At 40.5% G+C, this 17,426-nt stretch overlaps 2 protein-coding genes across 2 annotated transcripts; one reads left to right on the top strand and one right to left on the bottom strand.

Moving 5' to 3' along the window:
• Positions 1 to 218: 218 nt before the first annotated feature.
• On the bottom strand, positions 219 to 10,259 carry prorp (protein only RNase P catalytic subunit). Its single transcript, XM_053435203.1, has 10 exons — positions 9,505 to 10,259; positions 8,779 to 8,917; positions 8,400 to 8,634; positions 8,011 to 8,306; positions 7,442 to 7,489; positions 7,196 to 7,328; positions 2,017 to 2,127; positions 1,041 to 1,189; positions 594 to 792; positions 219 to 426 (listed from the first exon to the last, which is right to left on the bottom strand). Exons 1-10 carry the CDS (start codon positions 9,890 to 9,892, stop codon positions 298 to 300), a joined length of 1,827 nt encoding a protein of 608 aa, XP_053291178.1. The 5' UTR covers positions 9,893 to 10,259; the 3' UTR covers positions 219 to 297.
• Positions 10,260 to 10,651: 392 nt separating this feature from the next.
• ppp2r3c (protein phosphatase 2, regulatory subunit B'', gamma) lies at positions 10,652 to 16,753 on the top strand. Its single transcript, XM_053435208.1, has 13 exons — positions 10,652 to 10,854; positions 11,010 to 11,134; positions 11,576 to 11,680; positions 12,075 to 12,187; positions 13,008 to 13,105; positions 13,216 to 13,286; positions 13,422 to 13,554; positions 13,868 to 13,923; positions 14,520 to 14,595; positions 14,956 to 15,092; positions 15,633 to 15,770; positions 15,855 to 15,914; positions 16,275 to 16,753. The coding sequence occupies exons 1-13, from the start codon at positions 10,788 to 10,790 to the stop codon at positions 16,467 to 16,469; spliced, it is 1,374 nt and encodes a 457-aa protein (XP_053291183.1). The 5' UTR covers positions 10,652 to 10,787; the 3' UTR covers positions 16,470 to 16,753.
• The last annotated feature ends 673 nt before the right edge of the window (positions 16,754 to 17,426 follow it).

The following is a 17,426-nucleotide window of genomic DNA, read 5'->3' as shown; positions in this document are numbered from 1 at the left end:
TCAAACATTTTCTAGCTGCGGCTGGATATGATCCATACGACTGGTGGCTTCTATGTCTGGGTAAAGCTCTTATAAGTCTCCCCTGACAGTGACATGCTGCTTCACTGCTTAGGTGTAATGTGATGCCACTACAACATTTATTAGTAAAAAATAAGCAAGAATATATATTCTCTCTGATGAAGGTTAAACAAAAATGCACATACACTTTATTTGTGGTAAATGTTTTATTGAAAGGTCCACTGTCATATTCAGAGCATTTACCACCACGATGTTGTGCTGTGAAATCAATGTAAGTTATCAGTGTTTTTGTGTGAGGCAAAGCCATCGTTGTGGTACTTCATAGGTGGTCCTGTCCTCGGTGCTGTCGAAGGGAATGTGCCACGAGTCTCCTAAAGTCTGCACGATGGTGTCATAGCTGGGAATACTCTAAACACACACATACCCACGCACACGCGCACACACACACATACATACACACACATACACACACATACATACACACACAGGGAGAGGGTTAATTGGCATTCTTTTTGTGCCTAACTATCCACCCTTTTCTCTCACAACCTTCCCTCCCTCCTCCTCTTCCTCTTTACCTGAAATCGGACCCTTTTGCCTTCTGGCACGCATCCATCCACCACCATCTGGTGACCTCTCTGCCACTTGAAGAAGAGCCGTCTGGTGGCGCCGTCGGGCAGGCAGGCCTTGTGGTCCCTCATCAGGTCCCTGCTCACAAACCGACAGTGATTCCCAGAATGCAAGGCAGCGTACAGCAAGAAGGGGTCGTCCTCTGAACTGATAGACAGAGACAAGCAGGAGTGAGGTAAAACAATCCCAAATCAAGCCTCTTGAAAACGAACCACAACAGTGCACTGAAAGCTAAATGTTTAATAGCAGCTTTCAATTAATACTTTTTGTTGCTGCTCCTTAAACTCCAAACACATTCTCAGTAAATAGCCAGCATTGCCCTGCTGTGTAAATGTATTTATTGTGTTCTCTATAAACTTTGTTCCATACATTCTACTTCATTATCAGATGCTCACATGTTGTCGGTGAAAAAGCAATGAGCTTTTTGCTGGATGAGACGCATGTTGTGTCTATCCCAGGATCTGGAGGGCTGCAGCATGTGTTTCCTCCCCAGCACGAGGATGCTCAGGCCCTGGCGCTCCAGCTCTGACACCACCGCCAACAACTGAAACACACATACCTCAACACGTTATACTTACAATACAAAGAACATGAGTATTAAATGGCACAAATGGCTGTGTGGATGCTGACATACAACCACGCCTCAGGGTTAGGGCCTTATGACCGATAGAGGTTTTAAGATCAGCTTTATCATAGTTTGCATCTGCTACTATAATAGCAGCCGTTAGAATGTGTGAGTGGCGTAAAAAAATACTCTTGCATGTGAAAAAGACAAGTGAATAAGAATTATCTTTGTGAGCAACAAAAACATTTCATTTCTACAGACATACAATATGTAAATGGCAATGATCCAGGATTTTTTCACCTTCTTCAAAATTGAGAGGTAGGAACATGCACTCGTCAGTGGCTCTGATGTAGATATTTATGACTATGGCATTCATTTCAAGAACCTTATTACGCGTTTGAACAAACTAAATGAGTAGACAGGGTAATAGGTGGATCAGTTTGGACTTTCCTCTGTCTTGCAGCTGCCTTACATTAGAGAAAGATGTGACATATTTTGGACACACAGACAAGAGAGATGTGGGCAGCCAGACAAGTGGGCTAAATGTCGTTAAATTCAAGTATTGGCCATTTATGAAAGCACCTCCTACATACAACCATCATTCATAGACAGACACACACTGCAGGGTTAGTCATTACGAAAACGACACAAAAGCCCCAAGGTTGGACAGACATATAGAAACCACTAAAATCTAGACTGTTAAACTGTTTGTGTGTGTGTGTGTGTGTGTGTGTGTGTGTGTGTGTGTGTGTGTGTGTGTGTGTGTTTGTGTGTGTGTGCGCGTGTGTGTGTGTGCTTTTACCCACCGTCGCTGACTGCTTGCTTTTGTCCTTGTTGACATTTGCTATGTTCAGCCCATCTACCACCACATCAAAAGCTGGCTTCCTCTTCACAAACGCTTTGAAACTCTCCAGCTCCTACAACAGACCCGTGAATAAACAGAGTTTGATAGACAGGAGTTAAATGACAGATATATATGGAAACCTGGATGTTGAGCTTTACTCAACAAAAACACTCAAATTTATAAACCATGACATTACCTCCTGCTTCTTGCTATTTAACAGTAGAGTCTTTTATTGTTTTATAATAGTGTCTAAGTGTTAACATACGTTTCTTTGAGAGGGATGAAATTGCAACAAGGCAGTAATGAATAATATAGGATTTTTATTCTTTTCAAAATTCTATTTAGCACCAACTGGACAGCGTATTCTCTCAAAGTTACTTAAATGTATTTCTGATTCATGACTATAGTGCACAAAATCATAAATGTGTTGATGCCTTAATACTACAGGTATAATTTAAGCCCTGCTCATTTCAGGAAACATAATTAAGCTTACAATGTGACTGATTACTTGGATGTCTGACTCCATGTATGATACAGGACATGTACAGAAAACGCTCCTTCTGTGAGCTCACTGAGGTAATGGTACTGCGGATTTTTCTCACAGGCCTGCCAGTGATAAATCTACCTGGCCTTTCCTACTCAGCACTCAGGTGGCAGAGTGCCATGTGGCAGCGTAACCGGCAATAGAGTTCTGTGTGTTATGATAATGTGTTTCCTGGATTATAAAGTCCACACACAGTGGACCTGGGTAAAACCACCTTTTACCTCTGTCAAGCAGGTTATGTTTCATTCCCTGTTTCCTTCCCTGTCCGTTTGTTAATAGATAAACATTCAGTCAGTGTGCTACATAGGGATGAAAATATTGTAAAAATAAATGATTCCCCTTTTTGCCAGGGACCTCCTGCAACCCCTCAGGGACCCTTGGGGGTCCCAATCCCGCTTTGAGGACCCCTGTTGGACTGAGTGCCATTTTAGTCTGTTTCTGGGACTACATTTAAGATTAGAACAACATGGCATAATAACAGAAAGCTCCTGAAGACTTTTTATGACTCTGTGTTGGCATCTGCCATCTTCTTTGGAATAGGTTGCTGGGGCAGCAGCATTTCAACTGCTGACAGGAAGAGACTGGACCAACTGATTAGGAGGTTCAGCTCAGTCCTGGATTAACCGCTGGGCAGCTCCTTCAGCACAGGACTGATCCACCCTAAGTGTCTGAAGGAGAAGTATCGCAGGTTGTTCCTTCCTGCAGCAGTAAGACTTTACAACCAGCTCTGCTCCAAGTAAAACTACATGCAACAACACTATGGACTGTCACTTAAATATTCTCAACTGCGCAATATTCCCTATACTACACTCATTAGTAAAAAATTATCTGCAATATAAACTGTTATGTGCAGTCCATTTACTGTACATATTCTGAAACATAGTATATTTCTTTACACTGTATGCCACATTGATATATTTTTTCTATATATTGTTGCTATATATTATATTTCTATATCTTTATACTCCTTCACCCAAGTACTGCATGCTACTTATATGTTGTCTTCTGCGGGACTATTAAAGGACTTCTTATGTTATCTTAAGTGGGCTGCTGTCAGCAGGCTCTCAGAAGGATGTATGTATCATAAATGTATAAATTGAGATATTTGATCATGCTTTATTTGGATGTCAAATACTCAGACTATCTTCCTCTGCGTGTGTTGCATTGTACAGTATATGTAGGGAAAGGCATCTGCAGATATTTAATTTTGACACTGACCTTGTAATGTAGCACACAGTCCCGGACCCTGTTCTATCATTCTAGCCCACCTGTGAGTCCCATTCCACTCAATGTGTAACATACTGTGTCACAGCTTTGTATTGATATTAGAGTAGGGCCAGCACGAGAACAGAAATTTCACTTTTAGATAGCAGCAGTATGGAAATAGGCGACTGTGAATTCCCCTGGACTTGAAACTCGACTGCGTGCACGCTATCACTCACCGTGTGTTTAAATGGTGTAACAAAAGGACAGTAACATTCCTCCTCTGATCTGATCTAAATACACACACGTATAGTGTGTTTCAATATTTATTCTGCAACAACAACGTGCAGCTGGAGCAGGTTTAGGTTGAAATGGGGGCAATGTGTGGTTTAGGTGGGAAAAGAATCCTTAGAATAACAGTGATGTTAGACGACAGACTGGAGAAGATACAGGTAATTGGTTTTGATGGAGACAATGTGCAAAAATGTAAAAGAAAGATAAATATTAAGTAGGAAAAGAACATTAAAGAGTGATTGAGGGAGGGAGAAGGAGGAAGAGAAAGACGGACTGAAAGTATAATTATCCTGGGACTTTCCAGAGCTGATATGTGAAACCAGCTCATTGTGCTTCTGTGAATACACACGCACACACATAGACCCACAAACTTGCACTTGCATACATACGGTTACAATACGAGTTATCACTATCACACAAAGATGACACTATGCTAAAAGCATTCCCATTATCGCTGACCTATATAATGTACAACATCACAACACTCATCCATCAGTTCAACGACTTTAATAAAAACTTCCTGTTGAGTTTAACTCAGTTATAAAACTTACTGTAATAACTGAGTTTAAAGTGCTGCACATAGGGAAGAAATTCACCCTGCACATGCATGTAGAGCCAATGAACTACTTTTACTTATATAAGAGGTTATTAGTCTGTCATTTTCAAATATTTATGTCAGTCAAATTATTTAATAGATTTTTGAGCCAATATTTGATATAAACTAGGAGAAAGTGAGAGGGTATATCATTTGTAAATACACCTTCACAATATAATTTCCAGAGAATAATTCATGGATCTTGATGAAAAAATTAAGGCATGTTGAGGAACTGATATCTATGAGTGTGTGAAATTTGGTGCAGCTCTGGCCTTCGCAGATGTATGCACTGTACTGAGTGACATTCTAGTTTTTATATTCTATTTTGATTCTATTTTGTACTTTCCCTTTCACTGACTATCTCCTGCTGTAACAAGTGAATTTCTCTGTTTTGGGATCAACAAAGTTGATCTGATATTATCTTAACTCCACAGTTAATGAAATGACTGGTAAGAGCAGCAGCTGAAATAACATACAACCATTTTTGCTATTGAAGTGCAACTTTTTATCCATCTTCTGTGTTACTCAACTGAAAATCTATCCATAGGGCTATATGGCTTTAAAGAAAGACAGAAAGACACTTTGAATTGATGACCTGTCTCTGCCCCCCCCCCCCCCCCTCAATTCATGTGATGCTTCATTGTTGTCTATAGCCCTTGGTTAGCCCTTAAAATGAATTACCCTTAATTGAGAATGAATAAAGTCAAGTTAAACCTCACGTCTGTAGGCACTTCCTCTGTCTGTCGGCTCCCACGGGAGGGAGCTGGGATCCAGATTCACATGGTGCTGCTCATGTTGGAAATCCCCTCCATTTATCTAAATATTCCACCAACAAACTCCCCCTGTTCACTGAAGAAACTCAAAGGAACATATGCAAACTTCTTGTGTACATATGACATATTATTATCTACATATCACGGACGTTACAAAGTATATTTTCAGTGGTAATTAAAAAAACAGCCAGTACATTCAAATCCAGTAAAGAGGTTGACAATGAAAAAGTGATAAAGGGATGACTGTCTTCATTTAACTACAAGAGAGTCACACAGATTAAAACTACAGCCCTGGTTTTGTGTTTAAGTTTGTGTGCATGTGAGTTCTACAATGCTAAGGCTGTTTATTAAACATGTGCCTTGACTCGAATACTTTGAAAGCACTTTAAATGAGTGGATGAGTGGCATTAATACTCTGCTTCCTGTACCTGGAAGAGCAAATGGTCCTACCCTCCTTGAAACTTGCAAATTATGCCCTTTCCACTTAAGAACGTTTAACTTCAAGGAAGAGTCTTTCATTTTGGGAAATTCCCTGTTTCGCCCCCCCTTGCAGAGAATTAGATAAAAAGATCGATACCGCTCTTCCAAGGGTTCTTCCTCCATAGACATATTTAAGGTTAAACTGAAGAACCACATGTTTTTTAAGCATTTTACTTAAATTGTATTTTATTGTTTTACCATTGTATGTTTTTATTCATTATAAAGCACCATGGTAAACTCTGGGTGTTACAAAGCATGCAGGCTTAAACAGAGGAAACTGAGGCCAGAGTCTGTTTAAATGTAACAAAATCCACCAAACAGATCCTCTAATATTTTATATCTGTTGTCCATACCAACAATAATGTGTAAAATATGTTAATATGCCTAAAGGGCAGCCTGGTGGAAATGGATGGGGCATATCCTCGTCTTTGTCTTGGATTCATCACCGAATATCAAAGTCCAAAGACATGACTGGGTGTGATCTTAGAAACATGAGGAGACAGTACAGTGCTGGAAGCTGGACAGTGTCTCCTTACAGTGAGTCAGAGGAGGTCTGTTTCCAGCTCAGTCATGTAGATACTGAAAAAGCTTTAAGAACAAGTCAGAGTCTGATCATTTGCTTCAGCTAACCGGGTGCTGCGTGTGATCCGATGGCGCCACCTAGTACGAATTAGAGAAAAGGCACTGGAAAGCTACAGTACCACCCATATACAGTCTGTGGTACCACCTAGCTTTAGAACAAGTAGTTAACAACAACATAGAATTATTAATTAGCATCAATTCTTTCCTATCTTTAAAGCTGGAAAATGTTTACTTTAAACACTAACTTTAAACTTTACTTAAAAGTTCTGAAACTGATGAACCACAAACAGCTATTATTGATCATGTTCCGTATTACTTTATATGAATATAGATTATATTTAATGGCCAGATTACTTGCACAAATTAACGAATAGAAGCTAATATCATAAAATATATGGGCAATAATCTGCTAATACACATTTTTACTTTCAAACTGCATCCAATGAAACTACATTTAATACATTTGAAACTACATATTATAGAAACTATGTCTATAATCCTAGTTTATTTTTCAGATGTTTTAATCTTTATGACCTCAGATTTGTGTCATTGGAGATTTATTCACAATTATGGCTTGAAAAACTGCTTAGTAGGCATATATAGTTTTGTGTGTGTGTGTGTGTGTTTTTTGTTAATGTGTTTGTTTGTGTGTTTGTGTTTGTATGTGTACCTCTGGTGTAGTCTTGTTAAAAACATCTCGTCCCTGAATGATGTCAGTCATCACTCTGTCTTTCAGCTGTTGGTACTCCTCAGTGGTCAGCTGGATGGACTCCAACTCTGACCCACAGCACCTACACAGACCCCTAAGCCCCCACACACAAACACATACACAGTACTTATACACAGTGCTTATGCATATACATAAAATAAGGTGCTATGAAGATTTTAACTTTGAAGGAGGAAATGGTGTAATTACTTTGGGTTGGCACTGGTCCAACTTCCTGTCCATTTCTGTCCTGTGAGACTGAGGCCAGGGCGGACAAGAGATAGAGAATTGTGTAACAAGAGCAAAAACAAAATTAGACGAGTTGAATAAAAGTGTCAAGGAAGGAGATTGGGTCCATAAAGATAGGGCGGATTTACTTAGTGTATGAATATCAATTTACAAATTTATCTTCTTTTATAAATCAGTATAAAATAGAGAAAAGTTCGGAACAATATCGCTATAAAAAGCTCAAAGCTCCTACTTCTTTGTAATTATGGGGACATCCTGTGAAGTTGAGCCCGTAATAGATTGTATCAACTACACTCAGAAATATTTGAATACAACTTTCAATGCTCACTCAGATTTTCTTGGACAAAACCATTCTTTTAAAAGCATAAATGTTTTCATCCATCAATGATTAGAGAGATCACATCTGGTCATCATCCCATCTGTTGTATTTATAAAAGGTTTTTAAGGTGAATTATTCTACATTCAAAAAATGGATATAGTTTTATGCACCCAACCTCAGGTTCCAACCTTCCTATCACCCACCGTCGTACCTCTTAAACCAGGTCTTGATGCTGCTGGCGAGGCTGCTCTGGGGGTAGATCTGGTCGTTCCTCATGCTCAGAAGAATTCCCAGCAGCCTCTCCTCATGTTCAGACTGAGGCATCACTTCCTCTTCCACCTCCTTATTGTTCCCCACCCCCTTAAACAGAGCCTCCCAGGTCTCCTGGTGTGGGCTCAGTCCCTTTTCAATCAACTCGTCGTAGAGAGCCCAGGCAGTGGTCATGTCACCGTGCAACATTGCTGCTGCGATGACATCACCATAGTTGCGTGGTGATGGGGTAAACACCTGTTGGGATGACAGTAAGATAAGTTGATGACATACAGTGCACCGTATGGCAGGTGCTCCAGCTCCACTAGGACTTCACAACAATCTCTTAACCTTCTTAACGTCATGCAGGATGCTGAGAGCCTCCCTCCATCTCGGTGTGCGGCTGAAAGACTTGATAAAGAGGCTGGTGGCTCCTGTTTCCAGAGAAGGGAAATTTCCCCGCATGATGTCATAGACATCAAACACCTCGTCGTCATGGCCACCTTTCACACACAGTGAGAGGTACTGTAGTAGCAGCTCATAGGACAGCGTCCCATTTTCCATGGCTTCAAAAGTTAGCAGCGACCTGGGGCAGAAGATTTCATATCGCACTTCAGTTGCACCACACAAAATTGCAGGCGCCGACTACATGCCAAAAGCATAAGGTTTCAGATAAAGCAAGGACACTGGAAAAATCACAGGCACACAAACACAGTGTCTCCCTCCTCACTTGGCGATACCCAGCTCTGCCCCGGAGTTGAACAGCACACGAATCATCTTAATGTCAAAGCGTTGCCAATTTCCCAGAGACTCCTTGAGCTTCTTCCACTCGGCAGGAGAAAGTGGGCGGTCAGGAGGTTGCACCTTTCCTGCGAAAGATTCAGGATTTAATGCAAAAAACTGAAACTATTATTCCCATACAGATTTAAGGATGTGGTCAGATATCATAACGCTGAAAAGGAGCTTTAAAATGACATAAGAACAATTTCTCTGTGACCTTTATAAAAGAAGACATGACAAGTTAGAGTCACAAGAAAAAGTTTAAGCTTGCTTGTCATATTCAGATTTAGAGTGAATAATCATTTTTAATTATGCACTAAATGTTAACAATCATGTAGAAAAACATTAACATATGCAAACATTAAGATCAGTTCATACACACTAATACATTAGAATGTACCAGAGGCACTTTGGTTGTGGACGAATGTGGAAAGCCATGAGATAGTGTAGTAATGCTACATGTCTGGAATCATAATCTTATTTGATGAAGTCATTAGCAGCTAGTGGCAGAGTTATGGTTTGAAGTCATACCCAGGAGAAGTAACACCCTTTATTCTGTGGGAATCTGGACAACTACATCCTGGAACTCATCCCCATTCGGCCCCAGGTGGATGGAAGATAATCCTAATTTCATGAATCCACGCGTGTAGAATCACACGGCTCCAGTTTGTCCTACCTGCTCGAGGTGCCCTCCCTTCAGGCTCCTCCTCAGGCTCCTCCGAGGACAGCGCTGCCTTTCTCTTCAGCATCTCTGTTGTCCTCTTCGACGTCCCAGCAGAAAATACAGATTTGGGGAAGAACGGCTTCTGCCTCACAGTGGAGCTGTTACCTCCTCCGTCCACTGAGTCTTCCAACAATCCCCTTTGTCTGTGTCGGACGGTCCTATTTTTTGCTCCACTGTGTCCATCAGTCTGTCCGCTGTTCCCTCTGCCACCTGAGTTGGAGTCAGTGGGTCTGGTGCACAGGAAGCGTGCAGAGGGAGGCAGCTGTGGAGGCTTTATGGTGAGGAAAGGCTTCAGGGGTTTCAAGCATATTCTGGCTTTAGATATAAAATTAGAGCCCATATTGTTAATTTCAACCTCTGGACTTATTCAAACTTTAATGATTCATATGATCCTGCATCTGTCCCACTAACTGTAGAAGCAGAGATTTCTCAAACTAACTCAGCACTAAGCTGACATGTGCTGGAAGAATGACACAAATCTTTAACCTGGAAATGAGACTGATCAGCTGACCTTGCTGATTCCAAGCACCACAGGTCACACACAACTATAGAGTTAGAATCATTTAAAACTGACTCACACTTCCGGGACATGGACAAAGTGAACGTGAGCTCAGCCTCGTTCTTTCTATAATCGCTTCATGGGTAAATACAACCTGAAGACAACTGTAGGCATGACTGCAGTCGCACACCTTGACGTCATCAACACTCGACAGCTCCGTTTGTGAGCTGCATCAAGTTTTCACTATAACTAAAGATAGAGACCGGAAAAGTGTTTCCAAAGTAAAGGAGGGAAGTGTATCACCTGGAAAATACTGAGGAAGATGACAACGATTTGTTGTTATTTTCTTGTTTTATGTATAATTGATGCAAATTGATGCACAATAGACATCATGTGCTTCACATACGCCACGTTACTTTTAAATGTATTTTTTCTGCGCCTGCTTCATTCCCCATAGTTAATTATTACTATGATGTGTTTATCATTGTATATTTTTGAATTCATAGTAAATGTCAATACCCACACTATGATATGATATTTCCTTTGCCACCTACTCTTTCTTATTGAGTAAGGCTTTTATTTTTCATTTCCACCGGAAGCCATAGTCGTGTTCTGTCGTAAACTTGACGTTGTTGTATGTTAGCTACATTTGTACACAAGTGAATTTCACACTGTTTTCAACTTGTAGCTTGGAAAGTGTTTGCTTATGAAGTATTAGCTTATTTCCGGGGGAAACATGGCTGAAGAGCAACAGCCTCCCTGGTCTGGTATTTTGAAAAGGAGGCTAGTAAACTACAAAACAGGCAAGAGAGACTTTGAACTTCCGCTAACGTTAGCTAGCTAACTTATTTACTTGTATCGAGTTTAAGTCACTCAGCTAAATCTATGTTGACATTTGCGTTTCATGTAATTGGATCTGATCGTGATTTTATTTTTCCATGTTTCTGATTGTGTACAGATGAGAGAAGTGAAGAGGAGAAGAAAGCAGAAGAAACTGAGCTGTTCACTAAATATTACACCGAGTGGAGGGGAGGAAAAGAGCAAGAAAAGTCCTATAAGAACATCCCACGCTTCTACTACAGGGTATCTTTCACATATACGCGTCAACCCGCTGGGGCATAGTATGGATTGTGTTATGCTTTGAAACAATCCATATCCCCTAACTGTGTATATATAATAGTAAATACAATATATTTATTTTTAAAGAAGAAACAATGAGGGTATCAGGATCCCAGCATTTTATTAATATGACACCATATTATAACAAATAACTGATAACTAAACCAGTCCACTTTTATTCAGCAAAGGTGACTAATGACACTTCGTCACATCAAACCTGGTGTGCTGACTGTGAGAGTGATGATAACATTGGTGGTGACGATGATGATTATCGGATTGTGACTGGGTGTGTGTGTAGTCACCAGCAGAGACAAAGATGCCATAATACAGGTGTCGTGTAATATTTGATGTGTAGAAATGAAAAGAGATGATGATGATGATTATGATGATGTTCATGTTGTGCAGCTTCCAGGAGAGGATGAAGTATTACTTCAGAAGCTAAGAGAAGAATCCAGAGCCGTCTTCCTCCAGAGGAAGAGCAGAGAACTGCTGGATAATGAGGAACTACAGGTAGAACACACACACACATACAGTCGTGTCTCCATGACTTTAGAGGACATTACATTGACTTTCAGTGATTTCCTGGAGACTCAATCTTACCTCAACCATAGTGACTACTTGCCGTACCCTAATCTAAACATAACTTTAAGCGTAACCTAAATCTAACCTTAACCCAAATCTTAAAACATGTCTTCACCTTAAAATGTAATGATTTACGTTAAGGGGCCTTGCTTTTTGTCCCCATAAGAAAGACATGTCCCCATAATGTGACTGTAAATAGATTGAGGTCCCAACAAAATGAGACCATAAGGACTGGACCATACACACACACAGTATTTACTTCTGCACAAATGACATCACTATTTGATTGTTATTTAACATCTACTTAACTTTCAATTTCTAGAACCTGTGGTTCTTGCTTGATAAGCACCAGGTTCCTCCAGTGAGTGGAGACGAGGCCATGATCAGCTATGAAGCCTACCTGCAGGTGGGGGAGAGGGCTGGGCCCAAGTGCAAGTAAGTACCAGGAAGTAGATGTTTACTGGCAACAGTTATGTTCTGTTTTTGTTCTACACCAAAGATTCCAGCTAGAGAAAAGTTTGTGTCTGGAAATTCCCCCCACCTGTCATGTCGACTTTATATCCACCTGGAATGAGTGTTCCGGGTCACAAACTCTGATGGCGCCACATTCAACAACGTGCAGCTCCCCATGCACTCTGTGGCAATAAATATTAACATTTGTAACAGGAAGTAGACAGATTTTTAAGAATATCGTTAATATGTCAACATGTTTCCACTGTTAATTTTTAAAGAAAGTGGTGTTTTCATTGTAGCAACGAAAAATGACGCAGAGGTAGAACATTTTATTATCTATGCTATAAAAACTATGTGTTCATTTGCATTTATTTTATAATTTATAAGGATTATGCAAAAACTACTCAACCAATGTCCATGAATTTTTGTGGAAGGATGGGACATAAACCCCATTCAATTTCTGTGCCGCTCTATGAATTTATTTTTCACTCTGTGACATTTTAGATTTTATTTTTATTTTCATAGATTTCTCAGTGGATAATTAATGGATCTAAATAAAAGATGTTCAGAGGACTGATATTTTTGAGTGTTTGCAATTTGGTGCAGATAATAACGAATATCTAGAGAACTGATCTAGATCCTTTTAATTCTTTATAAGAGGACTGTTGAACCTTGGCTGAGGTTTGTGTTCTACTGAGTCTAGTCAGTAGATTCAAAGAGGGGGGGAAATCCGGCTCCCAGATCGAGGGAAGAAACCTAATGATAAGTTACAGCTTTTGTACTCTTCTCTTCTTTCCTTCAGAAAATTCTTCACAGCCAGAGTGTACGCCAAGCTGCTCCACAACGACCCTTATGGCCGAATCTCCATCATGCAGTTCTTTAACTATGTCATGAGGAAAGGTCTGGACCTTCATTTTTTCTTTCACGTTTTATGCATGCTGAGTGGGTGGAATGAAAACATCTCCTAGCTCCATTAACTTGACTCCTGTCTGTTCTCGCTGTTCATCTAGTGTGGCTGCACCAGACACGGATTGGTCTGAGTCTGTACGATGTGGCAGGGCAGGGCTACCTCAGAGAGTCGGTAAGCATTTCCATCAGGAAACACAAATTACAGTTAGTAGTGCATAGACATACTAAACATAGTTTTTACTGGATGAAGACATTAGTAGCTAGAGGCAGAATTATGTTAAGAAAAGTGACTCTTCATTCTGTGTAGGATCTGGAGAACTACATCCTGGAGCTCATCCCCACTCTGCCTCAGCTGGACGGACTGGAGAAGTCCTTCTACTCTTTCTACGTCTGCACCGCTGTTCGCAAGTTCTTTTTCTTCCTCGACCCACTCCGAACAGGTCAGCCTGAACCCCACTAAGAGCCTCAACAGTAAAAAGTGCAGGATCACATACTGGCGCCCAGTGTTGTCTTTTACACATCATGTTCGAACCAAGGAGAAATTATGTGCTGTAAAATCGGCTGACTTGTATCATAAGATCAGAAGCTTTAACCACTATCCACAACAACCACCAATATTTTTTAAACTATAAAAAATAAGGTTATGATAATTTTTCAAACGGGGAGTGTAACCCTACGACATGTAACAGGAACAGACTTTATCGTCAACATCAAAATTTATGTTGGATCTGTCTTGGTTTTGTTTTTTTACAGGAAAGATTAAAATCCAGGATATATTGGCTTGCAGTTTCCTGGACGACTTACTGGAGGTAGGATACATTTTTTGTAATATTTCCACTCGTCCTTATCTTTTTAAATCCACATTCATCCTATTTCCACAAGCTCTTCTGTCTTCAATTATACTTAATTACCTCCGCCCAAAGATGTTATGTTTTCATCAGCACTTGTTAGATAGTTATCAGGATTACAGGAAAACTCCCCGACCAATTTCCATGATATTTTGTAGAGGGGTGGAAAATAACCCAAGGAAGAAACAATTACATTTTGGATGAATCCAGATGAAATTATCAGGCATTCAGGGGACTGATTTCTATGGGTGTGTAAATTTTGGTGCAGCCTGATTGCAATTGAGAGACTGTTGGGCCTTTGGTGGAGGTAGGTCTCTACTAAGTATCATTCTAGGTCGGTCAGTAGGTTTACACTCACAGGACTACAGGAAAATGTTGGTATATCCTTAACCTGTAATAGTTTATCTGAATTATGTTTTGTTGTGTTATTATAAGTTTTTTTTTTGCAGTTTTTACTTCCATGGCTTCCATTGTGAAGCAATAGTCCCAAAGATTCACCTCTCTTACTCTTCCATCTCTCCCGACCCCACCCCTAACCTCTCCCACTGTGCTCCCAGTTGAGAGATGAGGAGTTATCGAAGGAGAGTCAGGAATCCAACTGGTTCTCTGCCCCATCGGCTCTGCGGGTCTATGGTGAGGTTTCCAGTCTCAAATCAAACAGTTGTGGTATTAAATAACCCTCAGGTGCATAAAGGTAGTTTGGGGGAGCCTCGCATTGTAATTCATGTTCAGCAATGTGGGACATGATAAAATGCGGCACAATACTTATTATTCTGTATCGTTTATCACAAAAAAACTATTTTAAAATATAAATAATATTTGTTTGCACTTGGCCAAAGCGTCAATAGTGTAAAAGTCCAACATGTAGGACTTAGGAGGATCTATTAATAGAAATTAAATGTAATATTTACAATGATGTCTGTGTGAGTAGCTCAGAGACTACAATCTGTCTTGTTCATTCCTGAATGTGTATGTGTCTCTCTGTCCATAAAGGCCAGTACCTCAACCTGGATAAAGACCACAACGGCATGTTGAGCAAAGAGGAACTATCGCGCTACGGCACAGCGACTCTCACCCCGGTCTTCCTGGATAGAGTGTTTCAGGAGTATCTCACCTATGATGGAGAAATGGTACAATCAGTGACTGCACTTACAGCTGTAGTAACATACAGATAGTGAAAAACTAAAAAATAATCTTACATGACAGCCAGGAATATCTTTGGTGCAATTTGGTATAGATTCTCAAACTCATCACTCCACAATCTCCCGTGGTTCAACTGGGTTCAGCTCTTGTGACTGAAACCTAAAAAAAAAGAGTCTTTCTTCAATTAATCTTCAGATCTATACAGGAAGCTTTTTGATCTGTGCCTGCATTTGTTATGTTTATTCTGGGTTTTCTCCCCTGTCTGTATGTTAATCTTCAACTCAAAGAAACTCATAAAGCTAAGCTTGAGCTGCTCAAGTTAATCATGAAGCTCATGAAAACAAGTGTGTCCTCTGGGCAGCTGACACATATATTAAATTACTCTTTAATGTTGTAGAGGGCATTGGCCTAAGGTGGTGTTAATCTCTTTTCAATGCGTATTTTAAGTAATAGCTTAGCAGATAACTCTGTGATTGGTCTAACTTGGATATATAATGTTCATGATGTGCTTTTGTCTTTAATCTCAGGACTATAAGACGTATCTGGACTTTGTATTGGCCTTGGAAAACCGGAAGGAGCCAGCAGCGCTGCAGTACATCTTTAAACTTCTGGATATGGAGAATCGTGGATATCTCAATGTTTTCTCCCTCAACTTCTTCTTCAGGGTATCAGCTGCACACAGCCTATACACATTCACACAAAGCGTGATGTGTCGTTGTTTCATGACACTTGTGTGTTGTGTTCTTCAGGCAATTCAGGAGCAGATGAAGGTGCATAGTCAAGAGCCTGTCTCCTTCCAGGATGTCAAGGTATATTTTACAAAAACACATGCAGACACTTGGTGAGGACACTCATTGGAAAAATTCATGGCCTAGCCCCTTACCCTTAATCCTCACAGCTAAATGCCTGATCCTAATTGGAACCCTAGAAGGAAGTCTTAACCCTTAAACAGCCTATTGTAAGTGGGTCAGAAAGTGGGGACCTGTTAGCTTGTCCTCACTCTGTAAGGTCTTGACTCAAAATTATCCTCACAAAGATATATATTCAAGCATACACGCACACACACTTCCTGGCTATACTGTGGATTTGAAGATAATTAACATGATCTGTTGAACTTGAGACATGTTTTTGGTGTAAGAAGGTGACATGGGACCTCTGTTTCTCCTCAGGATGAGATATTTGACATGGTGAAGCCCAAAGACCCCTATAAAATCACTCTCCAGGATTTGGTAAACAGTTGCCAGGGTGACACAGTCACCAGCATCCTGATCGACCTCAACGGCTTCTGGACCTATGAGAACAGAGAAGTGTTGGTTGCTAATGACAACGACAGCAGTAACACGGCTGACCTCGATGACTCCTGAGAAGGATTATGATCTTCACAGTCCATTGAACCAAGTGTCCTGGTGACGTGTCAGCAGGACTTAGAACCTTTACCTTCTGGCTCAGGTCCCTTTGGTGAAGTTGAACCAAAAGAACTAAACTGTAAAACCCTTGAAATGAATGGTAGGAGGAAGTGAAGAGAAATTAATCGGATGCTTTTGAGATGTGCTTTCTGTAAATAGTGTTCTATTTCCCTCTCTGTTGTATTCCTGTAAAAACGAAATATACATGTATTTAAAATAAATCTTTCCCTTTTGTTCTCTTACTTATATCTTTGTATCATGAATGTGCCCCATCATTAAAACTCAAATTTAAATTTAACCTTAGCTGCTGGAGTCACTTCTACATCAGGCAAGAGGGATTTATTATAGCTCCCCTGTGCATTGTTCTATCAGCCTCAAACCTCACTCACTTATTCACAGTCCCGACCTGGTCAGATCCATGTGTCAATATTCACTCATCATTGCAGCGCCACCTGCTGGCGACAATAAATTACATGTTTTAGACTTTGATGCACTGCTCCCGGCTGCTTAACAATATACAGCTCAAATGAGCTTGGACAAGTTGTAGGACCATGGTCAGAATTGTGACATTTCCTCAAACCGTTTAAACATTGAGGTGCGGCGAGGGATCATCCTTCGTCAAAGGAGACGATGTTGTCATAACTCCACTGTGCATTGTCCTATCACCACCAAACTTCTGTCACATGATCAGAGTCCAAGCCTGAACAGCTCCCTGTGTCAATATTTCCTCAATGTCATAGCGCCACCTACTGATACCAAATTCTGACCTATGCTCACAATCCTGAGCTGAACAGCTACATATATTAATATCAGTGCAGGGTCATAGCGCCACCTACTGATCAGTGTGAAAATTAAGTTGTGGTAACATTGTCCAATCGACTTAAAATTGCTCACGTTGCTCATTATTGACTTAGA

Source organism: Pleuronectes platessa, chromosome 11 (genome assembly GCF_947347685.1).
Source record: "Pleuronectes platessa chromosome 11, fPlePla1.1, whole genome shotgun sequence".
In the NCBI taxonomy this organism is placed as follows: Eukaryota; Metazoa; Chordata; class Actinopteri; order Pleuronectiformes; family Pleuronectidae; genus Pleuronectes; species Pleuronectes platessa.
The sequence above is the reverse complement of the archived record's forward strand: the minus strand, read 5'-3'. Positions and strand labels throughout refer to the sequence as shown.